Source organism: Lampris incognitus, chromosome 7 (assembly GCF_029633865.1).
Source record: "Lampris incognitus isolate fLamInc1 chromosome 7, fLamInc1.hap2, whole genome shotgun sequence".
Taxonomy (NCBI): domain Eukaryota; kingdom Metazoa; phylum Chordata; class Actinopteri; order Lampriformes; family Lampridae; genus Lampris; species Lampris incognitus.
The window spans coordinates 65,627,150-65,640,963 of record NC_079217.1 but is presented as its reverse complement, the minus strand read 5'-3'; the positions used below and the strand labels follow the sequence as shown (position 1 = coordinate 65,640,963).

The window sequence follows — 13,814 nt, the reverse complement described above, 5'->3', positions numbered from 1 at the left end:
GGACCGGCACTGAGAATGTGTAGCCGAGCCACATTTCTTATTTTATTCCACATCTTGATTTTCCCTGAAATCTTTTGTTTTTTAAATTGTTGTGAACTTCCCCACAAATAGTTCCTACTTCCGACCTGTAAAGAGGTTCCACCCTAGCGGTTTTAAACGCATACCTGTTGTTCCCTGGGGGGGCGCTGTTCTGGTGTGACGCCTCTGAGCCCAGCTCGTGGGCCCGGGGCTGGTGAGTGACCGTTTCTGATGCTCTCGTCATTATCTTACATATGTTCTCCATTTGTTTATTATTATTATGGTGATTCACACAGTATTGTGACGCGCTAACGGACTTGTTGTTCTGTCCTCCGTTGTATGAATGACTCGTCAGTTTGATTTAGACTGCGTTATTCATGTGTGTTTGCCTAATTTAATTAGCTTTGTGCTAGCGTCAGCGGGGCTTTGTCCGCGATGGTCTCGTGGGTTAATAAGCAGCATGCAACGGTTGGACTTTAATGGCGTCTGCTGGGAGGTGATGCGGTGTGTTGCAGGGTTTCATGGGAAGTTTTGTATTATTATTGTCATTATTATTATTGCTGTTGTTGTTGTTGTTGTTATTTTGTCGTATGGAGAGATGCTTCTCTCACCTTCAGCCGCTTCTCCAGGGTCGGGTCGCGGTGGCAGCAAGCTAAGTAGGGCACTCCAGACGACCCTCTCCCCAGCAACGTCCTCCAGCTCCTCCTGGGGGATCCCAAGGCCTTCCCAGGCCAGATTGGACAAGTAGTCCCTCCAGCGAGTTCTGGGTCTACCCCGGGGTCTCCTCCCAGTTGGTCCTCCTGAACCAGTCGGCATCACAGGTCCCTGCCTTTGCCTGCCGCCCGGCCTGCATTGCACCCTACCCCAATGCTCATCCCCACGGGTGGTGGGTCCACAGGCGAAGGAACAGTTGCACCATCTGCTGCAACTCCACAGGCTGCAGGCACCCAGACTCAGTCCAGACCCTCATGTGAGCTCATCAAGGCCAGGCATATCTGATAAAGGGGGGGACAAAGTTGGTGAGTAGAGTACCGTATCAGGTGGTACCAGTTTTCATATTTCCAAAAAAGAGAGGACGAAAGAAGATGCAAACAACACCACGTTCATAGAAAGTCATGAAATGGAGAATCATTTAAAACAATATGAGGGAAGTGAATGGTATGTTAAAAGAAAAACACACAATCGTACTACTAAAGGACTAAATGACTTGAAAAATTGAGGTAAAATATTTAACACCCATGAGAACAGAAGGGATTGGAAACGTCTTGAAAAGGGACAAACAATACACATGAAGACTGAAAGACAGCGGTGGCAGGAGGCCCTGACGAGGTCTCTTGGAGATTTAGTCATCGGCAGAGAAAACATTTCCCTGCGGGGAACAACAGACATACTTCAGCAGCCAAATACTGGAGCCTTTCTAGAAGAGATTACGGCATTTGGGCGGCGCGGTTAGCACGGTCACCTCACAGCAAAAAGGTCCTGGGTTCGAACCCCGGGGTAGTCCAACCTTGGGGGTCGTCCCGGGTCGTCCTCTATGTGGAGTTTGCATGTTCTCCCCGTGTCTGCGTGGGTTTCCTCCGGGGGGCTCCGGTTTCCTCCCACAGTCCAGAGGCATGTAGGTCAGGTGGATCACCGTACTGAATTGTCACTCGGTGTGAATGTGTGTGTGTGTGTGTGTGTGTGTGTGGGCCCTGTCATGGCCTGGTGGGCTGCCCAGGGTGTCTCCCTGCTTCCGCCCAATGACTGCTGGGATAGGCTCCAGCATTCCCGAGAGCAGGAGAAGCGGTTGGGATAATGGATGGATGGATGTTTTTGTACTTGGAGTGAGCACGTGTGTTTGGAGCTGTATGGCGCGATGCAGAGGACGACACGTGACTGATGCCTGTGTTTCTTCTTTCTCCTTTGAAGAAAAACAAACCCCACAGATCACCAAGTCCAGTGTGCGTGTGTCTCGCTCAAATACACAACTCAGAGACTGGAAGCAGTTATTAGTCTGTTACACATGCACTGGCATCGAAAGGAGCCAGTTGAGGTGGTTCGGGCATCTGATCAGGACGCCTCCTGGGCGCCTTCCTTTGGAGGTTTACCAGGCACGTCCAACTGGGAGGAGACCCCGGGGTAGACCCAGAACTCGCTGGAGGGACTACATGTCCAATCTGGCCCGGGAATGCCTTGGGATCCCCCAGGAGGAGCTGGAGGGCGTTGCTGGGGAGAGGGAGGTCTGGAGTGGCCTACTTAGCTTGGTACCACCGTGACCCGACCCCGGAGAAGCAGCTGAAGATGAGATGAGATGAGATGAGATGAGACATGCAAACTCCACACAGAGGATGACCCGGGACGACCCCCAAGGTTGGACTACCCAGGGGCTCGAACCCAGGACCTTGCCACGAGAAAACGTGTTATTAAAAATATACTTCCAGAAGGTGATGTCTGTGGTGACAGCAAGGCCTCTTTCCCACCCTGTGGTTGTGGTTGGGCGGCCCGGTGACCCAGGGGTTAGCGCTGTCGCCTCACAGCAAGAAGGTCAACCCCGGGGTTGTCCAACCTTGGGGGGGGGGGGGGTCATCTCAGGTCCTTTCTGTGTGGAGCTGGAGTTTGCATGTTCTCCCGTGTCTGTGGTGGGATTTCTCCGGGTGCTGGAGTTGGTCCCCCGGCGCTGCTCGGCGGCTGCCCACTGCTCCCAGCTACACAGCCGGGAAGGGTTAAACGCAGAGGAAGAATTTCCCCACGGGGCTCAATAAAGTAATACAAAATAAAGACACAGTGTCATCTGTTCCTATTAAACTAGAATGACGAAAGACGGTCATATGACTCTTCTGGATTTTCAAAGTTTAGTATCTTTGGGGGGGGGGATACAGACCTGCCGCTCCCCGAATGCTCCTAAAATTGCATATATTTGCATTAAAATGAGTTTTAGATCACAAAAAAGTTAGGATAAGATCTCCCTAAAACGACCATGGGCGGTCATCATGACCGCTCGTAATTTGCGCGGGACGGTGCGCGTCATGTCAGTATTTATGACGCGTGTTGGTGGCGTCATTTCCTTCGTGAAGTTCGTTGCTCTGTCCTAGAAACGCAGTAGCGCCCTCCAGTGGAGAGAAATGGTCTAAACTTGATGTTTGATTATTTCCAAGATGTCTGGTTACAGACGCCGTTACAGACGCACCATGACTACCACCGACGCGTTGCAGTATTTACAGGCGTTGGACGGCGGCCATTTTAAATTGTTTGAAAAGTATTAGTATTGTGACGTGCATGGACAAGTAGACACGTTGGTCCTGAACTAACGGGTCGGACCGTTTAGTCGACTGGTTAACGTTGTCGCTTGCGGAGTAGGAGACACGGGTTCGCGTCCCGGTTATGGCGGTTCCCGGACTGCCCCCTGAATTTGTTAAAATGTCAATTTTGGTGTCAGTTAATTTCATAACAAACATACATAATGCATTAATATCTCAATTGGGTATTTATCTTGCCAGAATATAGAGTTTAAAATCCGCGGCGGTCATTTTGACCGCCCATGGTCGTTTTAGGTCGTTCTAGTGTTTGCATATTCTGGAAAAAGGTTTTTGTTTTTTGAAGGTAACACTGTGAGTAAGATCACTGATCCTCTGAGGTGGTTGAAGGGGGGCGTTAGTTCATTTGATTTGCACTCGGAGAGAGGCTGCAGGAAGCTGTGACCACTGACGTCACGCCTCCGGCTTAATGCTGGGATGATTCAAATGAAGTGTTTTCCAAAATGTGTTCCAGACGAGGGGTTCCTTGTCGCTTCCGAGACTTAAAGATCAACTGAGGGGGTTTCTTTAACCTGAGAATCAGGGTTGTGTGAAATATTTTGTATACACTGATGTGTCGTGTAAAACTGAGTGTTTGTTCCCTGTAAATGTCCTCCCGAGAAAGACTCTTGAAATCCGGAGTAATCACGAGCAGGCACGCCTCTCCTCTCCTCTCCGCTCCTCTCACCTCTCCTCACCTCTCCTCACCTCACCTCACCTCACCTCACCTCCTCTCCTCTGCTCATCTCACCTCCTCTCCTCCTCTCCTCCTCTCCTCTCCTCCTCTCCTCTCCTCTGCTCACCTCACCTCCTGTCCTCTGCTCACCTCCTCTCCTCTCCTCTCAGGAGAAGGGTCGAAATGAACAGCAGCCATCAGACAAAAGTCAGGACACTTCGCGATCAGGATCCCTCAAAACAAATCCTCTTCTGGTCTAAAACTCAGTTTAATGCGACAGAACGTTTATGGACGCACTCCTCATCCGCGTGACGAGTTCGCGACATTCCCAAGTCATGAGTAACAAACCAAAAAAAGACGCCATGAATGACAGTCGGTAAACTACTTTACCCATGATCCCCGGCGCACCAGCCTAGCGCATGCGCGCTGCCGCTTGCGGAACGGGCCGGTGCATCATGGCGACCTACGTGGAGATCCTGAAGAGCGAGTTTGCCGAAATGGACACAGAAGTGTTTGAATACATCACAGGTACGAGCCGAGGGGCGGCAGCGCGGCCTCCTCTTGGCCCCTTGAGCCCCGGAAACGCGCCTCCCGGCGGATTTCGGCCGGTTTCGTGCCGTTTTGACCAGGGGAATTCCTGCTGGGCTGTTGGCCCGGGTCTGGTTCAATGAGCCCTGGGCTCGGGGACGGGAGACGGGTCGGCTTACAGAACTGAACCGAGAGCAGGGCGCTCGGGTCGTCTGCTGTCAGCCGGTCCGTCATGATGTACTGACCCTTTTGATTGGCGTGTCTGTTGACGCTCTGTCTACCTGCTGGCCGAGAGCCGTCCACCTGACTGCTGCTCCCAGGTCCTCCGCTTGGTCCGCACACACGTGACACGATCTGTCCGTTCTTGGTGTTCAGGAGACGCTGGTGATGGTTAAAACGCCTTGCTCGATGGCACTCAGTCACGGGTAGCGGACGGTCTGGCGCTTCCGGATGCGTCTCATTACTGTCCTGGACAGGCTGGCGAGTGTCCCCTTGTCCGCATGAAGATGGGATGGTGTGTGTGTCCCCTGAGCAGTTACACACTATCCCCTCTTCATGAGTTTGCTACCAAGTGGAACCCCCAGCTAGAAAGGCTGGGCTAACTTGGGACCAAGTGCTGTTAGCATAGCAGAGAAAGGCTGGGCTAATTTGGGACCAAGTGCTGTTAGCATAGCAGAGAAAGGCTGGGCTAACTTGGGACCAAGTGCTGTTAGCATAGCAGAGAAAGGCTGGGCTAATTTGGGACCAAGTGCTGTTAGCATAGCAGAGAAAGGCTGGGCTAACTTGGGACCAAGTGCTGTTAGCATAGCAGAGAAAGGCTGGGCTAACTTGGGACCAAGTGCTGTTAGCATAGCAGGATTAACGCAACTGCAGCTGACGTTGGGGGGCGCTGTTCGATTTAGATGCGGCCGTCACCCCGTACGGGGTAACACCGTGTAGCACCTCGATCGAAAGACTCACCACAGGTGATTATCCTGCTGTGCTGACATGACTTGGTGCCAGGACCAGTCCAGGGTTGGTTTGTAGGTGGCTTTTTACATGGCAGCAGACTCATACAGGTGGTGTGTAGGGTTCAAGTTGCTTCACAAGTAAAGTGAATCTAGACATCAGTACTGGGTTGGACAGCTGATAAAAAAGTGTTCATGAAGGAAGAAGGTCTCCGGTTTGACCATTCGTCCTACTTAGGTGTTAATGAGCAAGGCACTCAGCCCCACGGCAGCTTGTCTTCTGTAACCTGCACTTACTACAGGCAAATAGATGTGCTGGTTCAGATCAGGAAGAAATCAAAATCCCCTTTTCTAATGGGCTGTAATTCCAGGTTGCTGGCATGAAAAGTTTGTAACACTGAAATCTGTGTGTGTGTGTGTGTGTGTGTGTGTGTGTGTGTGTGTGTGTGTGTGTGTGTGTGTGTGTGTGTGTGTGTGTACACCAGGTGTTCTTGACAGTGGCGGGCCAGATTTTGAGGATGGAGAAGAAGTCTTTGAAGCCATCGGCGGAGTCTTACAAGAAGTGTCAGCCGACAGTAAAAACGAGGAAGACATTCGAGACATCTGTCTCCAGATGTTTAACACGCTTCAAGTGTAAGGCCAGACTAGTCTCACATCATAAAGACAGACAAACGGATAAGTACAACAATAGGAGATTAGAATGAGGCCTTGCTAGCTAGCTAGCTAGCTAGCTAGATAGTAGGGATGTAACGATCCCCTCAACTCAGGATTTGATACGATTTACAATATGATTTTCTCGTGATTCTTTTTTTTACAAAATGAGATTGAAGACAAATTATGACTGAAAAAGATTCTTTACTTCTCAGACAAAAATCTACAAAAAAGTCTTTTTTATTTCTGTGGTAGGGTATAAACTATGCAAAACAAATCAACACAATAATAACTCCGGGGCATCCGGGTGGCGTGGTCGATTCCGTTGCCTACCAGCAAGGGGCTCACCGATTCAAATCCCCGTGTTACCGCTGGCTTGGTCGGGCCTCTGTGGGCTGCCCTTTGTAAACTTGAATAGGGACATTTTCACAGGCCTCTTTTCGTAGATTTAGAAGTCTGGTAAATCCTTTCCTTGAGAAGATTTAGAGGTATCAAAGAAATGTTTCAGAAAGCTGAGCGCTGACTCTAATCTTTGATTACCTTCGTCTTAATGGCAATGTCACAAACCCGAGGCATTTGGTTTACAGGTGTCATCATGAAATCACACAGGGTGGCACGGTGGTTAGCGCTGTCGCCTCACAGCAAGAAGTTCCTGGGTTCGAACCCCGGGGTAGTCCTACTTTGGGGGTCGTCCTCTGTGTGGAGTTTGCATGTTCTCCCTGTGTCTGCATGGGTTTCCTCCGGGTGCTCCGGTTTCCTCCCACAGTCCAAAGACATGTAGGTCAGGTGAATCGGCCGTACTGAATTGTCCCTCGGTGTGAATGTGTCTGCCCTGGGATGGACTGGCGACCTGCCCAGGGTATTTCCCTGCCTTCTGCCCCATGACTGCTGGGATAGGCTCCAGCACCCCGTGACCCTAGTCAGGATGAGCGGCTTGGAAAATGGATGGATGGATGGATGGAGCTAACACTTAAAAGAAGACATTTACTAAATATTTGTTTTAAATATTAAATCTGTCTTACAAAATAAATATTTAGCAAAGATTAAATATTTAAATTATATCTAAATATTTTACAAAACAATAAATATTTAGTTACAAATTAAATATTCAATTATATTTACACATGATACACTGTTAAATAAATATTTAATTACATTTCAAATATTTCTATTAAATCTTAAAACTAGAACCACCAAAGACGGTCATCATGGCCGTTTTGGATTTTCAAAGTTTCATAACTTTGTGGAAGAAAAAAAAAGATACAGACCTGCCGCTCCCTGAATTCTCTTTTAATTGCATATATTTGCATTAAAATTAGTTTTAGATCAATTGCACAAACAGAGTTACAATAAGATCTACCTAAAACCACCATGATCGGCCAACACAACACACACAAAAGTATAAACCCTAACATGCATGTTTCTTTTGATGGTGGGGGAAACCGGAGCACCCGGAGAAAACCCACCACAGACAAGGGAAGAACATGAGAACTCCACACCTGGGATGACCCCCAAGGTTGGACAGCCCCGGGGTTCGAACCCAGGACCTTGTTGCTGTGAGGTGACAGCGCTAACCACTGGGCCACCGTGCCGCCCATTTAGAGGTTTATTAATCATGAGTTGGGGAGATGAAACTCAACAGGTCTTTGGTTTCCATCGGGAATAATTGTCTGGTTAGAGTTGACATCGGTTTCTTCTCCCCATCAGGAATAACTGTCACAGCTCACACAAGCAGGTTCTGTTGGACGCACCGGTGCAGCTGTCCCAGATCTCAGCTGAATGTGGTGAGACTCTGAACAGTCTTATAGACTCTGAACAATGTTATAGACCCTCTGAACAATGTTATAGACTCAACAGACTCTGAACAGTGTTATAGACTCTGAACAGACTCTGAACAGTGTTATAGATTCTGAACAGACTCTGAACAGTGTTATAGACTCTCTGAACAATGCTATAGACTCAACAGACTCTGAACAGTGTTATAGACTCTGAACAGTGTTATAGACGCAACAGACTCTGAACAGTGTTATAAACTCTGAACAGTGTTATAGACTCTGGACAGACTCTGAACAGTGTTATAGACTCTGAACAGACTCTGAACAGTGTTATAGACTCTCTGAACAATGTTATAGACTCAACAGACTCTGAACAGTGTTGTAGACTCTGAACAGACTCTGAACAGTGTTATAGACTCTGAACAGACTCTGAACAGTGTTATAGACTCTCTGAACAGTGCTATAGACTCAACAGACTCTGAACAGTGTTATAGACTCTGAACAGTGTTATAGACGCAACAGACTCTGAACAGTGTTATAAACTCTGAACAGTGTTATAGACTCAACAGATCCTGAACAGTGTTATAGACTCTGAACAGTGTTATAGACGCAACAGACTCTGAACAGTGTTATAGACTCTGAACAGTGTTATAATTCTGAACAGTGTTATACTCAACAGACTCTGAACAGTGTTATAGACTCTTAACAGACTCCGAACAGTGTTATAGACTCTCTGAACAGACTGAACAGTGTTATAGACTCCCTGAACAGACTCTGAACAGTGTTATACACTGAACAGCATTATAAACTCTGAACTGTGTCACAGACTTTGAACAGTGTTACAAACTCTGAACAATGTTATAGACTTTTGATATTTGTTTTTATTTTTACTGTTTTTGTTTTTACTCTTATTTGATCTTACTCTTATTCCTGCCTCGTCTGGTTTTATCTGTGGGGTTTTTTTGTGAAGCACTTTGTAACATTGTGTTACAAACTCTGGACAGTGTTATACACTGAACAGCATTATAGACTGAATAGTGTTATATACTGGACATTTTTACAAACTCTCTGAACAGTATTATAGACTCTCTGAACAGACTGAACAGTGTTATAGACTCTCTGAACAGTGTTACACATAATAGACTCTGAACAGTGTTATAAACTGAACAGTGTTACGCATAATAGACGGAACAGTATTATAAACTGAACAGTGTTATAGACTCTGAACAGTATTATAGACTCTCTGAACAGTATTATAGACTCTCTGAACAGTGTTATAGACTCTCTGAACAGTATTATAGACTCTCTGAACAGTGTTATAGACTCTCTGAACAGTGTTGTAGACTCTCTGAACAGTATTATAGACTCTCTGAACAGTGTTATAGACTCTCTGAACAGACTCTTAACAGTGTTATAGACTCTGTGAACAGTGTTACAAACTCTCTGAACAGTGTTGTAGAATCTCTGAACAGTGTTATAGACTGTGAACCGACTCTGAACAGTTTTATAGACTCAGAACAGTCTTATAGACTGAACAATATTACACACTGAACAGTATTATAGACTCTTAACTGTGTTATAGACTCTGAACAGATTCTGAACAGTGTTATAGACTCTGAGCAGTGTTATAGACTCTCTGAACAGTGTGATAGACTCTGAACAGACTGAACAGTGTTATAGACTGTGAACACTGTTATAGACTGTCTGAAAAGTGTTATAGACTCTCTGAGCAGTGTTATAGACTGTGAACAGACTGAACAGTGTTATAATCTCTGGACAGTGTTATAGACTCTGTGAACAGACTCTGAACAGTGTTATAACCTCTCTGGACAATGTTATAGACTCTGAAAAGTGTTATAGACTCTGTAAATAGACTCTGAACAGTGTTATAGACTGTGTGAACAGTGTTACAAACTCTCTGAACAGTGTTATAGACTCTGAGCAGTGTTATAGACTGTGAACAGACTCTGAACAGTGTTATATACTCTCTGAACAGTGTTATAAACTCTGTGAACAAACTGAACAGTGTTACAACCTCTCTGGACTGTGTTATAGATTCTGTGAATAGACTCCAAACAGTGTTATACACTCTGAACACTCTGAACAGTGTTATAGACTGTGAACAGTGTTATAAATTCTGTGAACAGACTCTGAACAGTGTATAGACTCTGTGAACAGGGTTTCAGCTTGAAGGAATCAGGCCAACTCTCTCCTTTCCCTTCTGTCTAGGGCCTGCTGCCAATGATGTCCAAGGTATCTGGATGATGAAACGTTCTCAGAACACGGTAGGACCAGGGCAATAGTCTCTAGATTTAACGCGGATTCACATATTTTTCTTTGTTTTTTTTTTTTTTTACACAGTAGTTGATGGGTAGACTGGTCAAGAGATCAAGATTTAGTTTATTGTCGTGGGGGGGTTAGAGGGTGGGGGGGGCATGACTGTGGGGGACACACAGTTTGTCAATGATCCTGACTGCTTTTGGGTAGAAGCTATCTAGCATTCTGCTGGATTTAGCACAGATGCTCCTGTACCTCTTCCCAGGCAGCAGGATGGAGAACAGGTTGTGAGAAGGGTGGTGGGGGTCTTTAATGATGCTGGAGGCTCTGCCAACACAGCGGTGATGGTAAATCTCCAATAGGAAGGGGAGAGGGGGACAAATGATCTTGCTAGCTATCTTCGGGACAGAAAGGAATCAGGAATCGGGAACACTTTATTTGTCATTTCACTTCGTGCACTTGTGTACATGAAATGAAATGAAATGCCGTTGCCCACAGCATTACAACACAAAGACAAAAACACATCCAAAAACTACAAGAACACACATACCCAAACTAAACAAAAAATCACTGTCCAAGAGAATGAACACCAGGCAGGATGACTGTCAGAACCGCCGGTCTGCATGGGCTAGCAGTTAGCTTAGCCCGCCCCACTTCTGCATCCTGTCAGACCGCCCTCGGCGTTTCTTCCTCTGGCGCAGCTCCAGGCAGGGGCCGTGGTCCCCAGGCCCACCGGACGAAATAGACCGAGCTCTCTCAGCCAAATACACCTCCCTGCACTCCTCAGGCTGACATCAAAACACCACAGTCAACGCCAGGTGAGGCCATCGCCAGACCGCCCTCTGTGTTATCGGAACTTCCGGTCTGTATGGGCTAGCAGTTAGCTTAGCCTGCCCCGCTCTCCCAGCCAATCTAGCGCCAGCTCTCCCAGCCATCAAACAAAGACAAAACTTAGACACAGACGTGGACAAAGACACTGCATGGACGGTACTGGGTGAGACCGCCACAAATGTGAATTTGCGCCACCATCTTCCGACACCGGCACTGGGCGAGGCTGCTGCAAACGCGAATTCATGCAGCCATCTTCCCATACCGGAGGTGGTGGATTAGTAATTATTAGCGGATGAGGGGAGGACTGGGAACAAACTTTATCATCTGATGGTGGTGTCTTCTGCTACAATCGCTCTCTGTTATCTGATATATTTCTCTGTCTCTGTCTTTCTCTCTCTCTCTGAAGACTGTTGATGTGAAGAAGTTGGAGAAGGCAGAGGCAAAGCTGAAAGCCAAACATGACAGAAGGAATGAAAAGGACTCACAGAAAACCGCCAGTCCTCTGTCAGTATCCTCCATCTGTCTATTAAAATCTAGAGTTGCACTCAGTCCGTCTTTACATATCAGTCTGAATCTTAACATGGTCACGCTAAAGCTACCTGTCTGTCTGTTAACACGGACACAAACAGATCTGTATTTAGATCTGTAGCTACTGTTGTTGTGTCTTTCCTGCCATCATTGTGTATGTTTATTTGCTTCCTCCTGGTTTTGAAGACTGGGCTGACTCTGATGTTATTGTCAACACTTGGAGTATTGATGACATTAATTTATTAACTCTGACTGAACTTCCCATTCCCACCACAGGGTGCTGGAGGAGGCGTCAGCCAGCCAGGCCAGCAGTAAGAAGGACAGCAGAGTTGACCAATCGGGGAAGAGCCGCAGCTATGACATCCGGATTGAGAACTTTGATGTTTCCTTTGGAGAGAGGTGGGCCTTGCCTCTTCGGTCCTCTGACCAGTTAAAAACCAGTCAGAGCTGATGCCAGCATAATGTTTCCATTGGGAAAAATGCTTGCCATTTGAGGGACCTATTTCCTTTTAGAAAAGAACATGTAATCTAGGCAAATATTTATCTTTCTCTGAGAGGAACATTTCTTTATTTTAGTTTAGAGAAATATTTCCTGTGTTACACTACCTACTGCTTTGAAGAAGCTTGTCCCTGTTGTTCCAGGTCACTCCTACAGGGGGCAGAGCTATCCCTGGCCTCGGGGCGACGCTACGGTCTGATTGGTCGGAACGGGCTAGGTAAGACCACCCTGTTGAAAATGTTGGCCAGTCGCAGCCTGCGTGTTCCCGCCCACATCTCCATCCTGCATGTGGAGCAGGAGGTTGCCGGAGATGACACGAGGGCCCTGCAGAGCGTTTTGGAGAGCGACACAATGAGGGAGGGGCTCCTGAACGAAGAACGCCAACTGAACGCACGCATTGCCAACGGAACGTAAGTCAAAAGCCCCAGCTAGTAAACTGTCTCTCTCTCGTCACTTCGCTATCATCCATCATCATTCTATCTCCCTCTGTCACTTCTATATCATCCATCATCATTCTAACTCCCTGTGTCACTTCTATATCATCCATCATCATTCTCTCTCGTCACTTCTCTATCATTCTAACTCCCTGTGTCACTTCTATATCATCCATCATCATTCTATCTCTGTCACTTCTCTATCATTCATCATCATTCTATCTCTGTCACTTCTGTATCATCCATCATCATGCTATCTCTCTGTCACTTCTGTATCATCCATCATCATTCTATCTCTCTGTCACTTCTATATCATCCATCATCATTCTATCTCTCTGTCACTTCTATATCATCCATCATTATTCTAGCTCTCTGTAACTTCTATATCATCCATCATCATTCTAGCTCTCTGTAACTTCTATATCATCCATCATCATTCTAGCTCTCTGTCACTTCTATATCATCCATCATCATTCTAGCTCTCTGTAACTTCTATATCATCCATCATCATTCTATCTATCTCTGTCACTTCTCTATCATCCATCATCATGCTATCTCTGTCACTTCTGTATCATCCATCATCATTCTATCTCTGTCACTTCTATATCATCCATCATCATGCTATCTCTCTGTAACTTCTATATCATCCGTCATCATTCTATCTATCTCTTTGTCACTTCTCTATATCCTCCGTCGTCATTCTATCTCTCTGTAACTTCATCATCCATTGTCATTCTATCTATCTCTGTCACTTCTCTATCATCCGTCCTCATTCTATCTCTGTCACTTCTCTATCATCCATCCTCATTCTACAGATGTATACATTTATTGTAAAAAATTCTTAACAACAGTATGATGCTACAGCACAGTCTGCTCCTCTGCCTCTGCTATTCAGATATAAAGCTCCATTATAACAGACCTCACTAACGGTTATATCAGCCACCCAGTGCTCTGCTGAGGTTTATGATAAGTCTTTGAATGTTGGAAGGTTCCAGAAAGCCTGGACAGGCTGTAACATGTGAAGGGTTGTCTGAGATGTGTTATTTGACGTTGGACCTAGAGCCATGCTTGGGCCAAAAACGCACACCCTAGGCCGGCCCTGGCCCCTGGTGTTCAAGCACTAGCCTGGACCCAGCCCGACAATGTCCACCATTTTTCACCCAAGACCGACACCAATATCACTTTAAGCTCTCTCTGATACACCCAAACACACACCCATGGCATGGTCGACTGTACCACGCGTGGACATGTGTGTGTGTGAGATATGACTAATATAACAAATTTATAGTAGTATAATATAAATAACAGTATTTCATACAGTGACCTGCCTATGGGTGCTCTGTGCGTACTATGTACATGCAATATTTCAGTTTTTTAT

At 46.5% G+C, this 13,814-nt stretch overlaps 1 protein-coding gene across 1 annotated transcript in view; it reads left to right on the top strand.

The window, feature by feature from the left end:
* Window positions 1-4,334: 4,334 nt before the first annotated feature.
* The window catches only part of abcf3 (ATP-binding cassette, sub-family F (GCN20), member 3), a 29,733-nt gene continuing 20,253 nt past the window's right edge, over window positions 4,335-13,814 (top strand). The window contains exons 1-7 of the mRNA XM_056283313.1: window positions 4,335-4,494; window positions 5,927-6,074; window positions 7,800-7,876; window positions 10,097-10,152; window positions 11,382-11,479; window positions 11,780-11,902; window positions 12,146-12,412. Coding sequence (XP_056139288.1) covers window positions 4,386-4,494; window positions 5,927-6,074; window positions 7,800-7,876; window positions 10,097-10,152; window positions 11,382-11,479; window positions 11,780-11,902; window positions 12,146-12,412 — 878 coding nt within the window. The 5' untranslated portion in view covers window positions 4,335-4,385. The remainder of the gene's footprint in view (window positions 4,495-5,926; window positions 6,075-7,799; window positions 7,877-10,096; window positions 10,153-11,381; window positions 11,480-11,779; window positions 11,903-12,145; window positions 12,413-13,814) is intronic.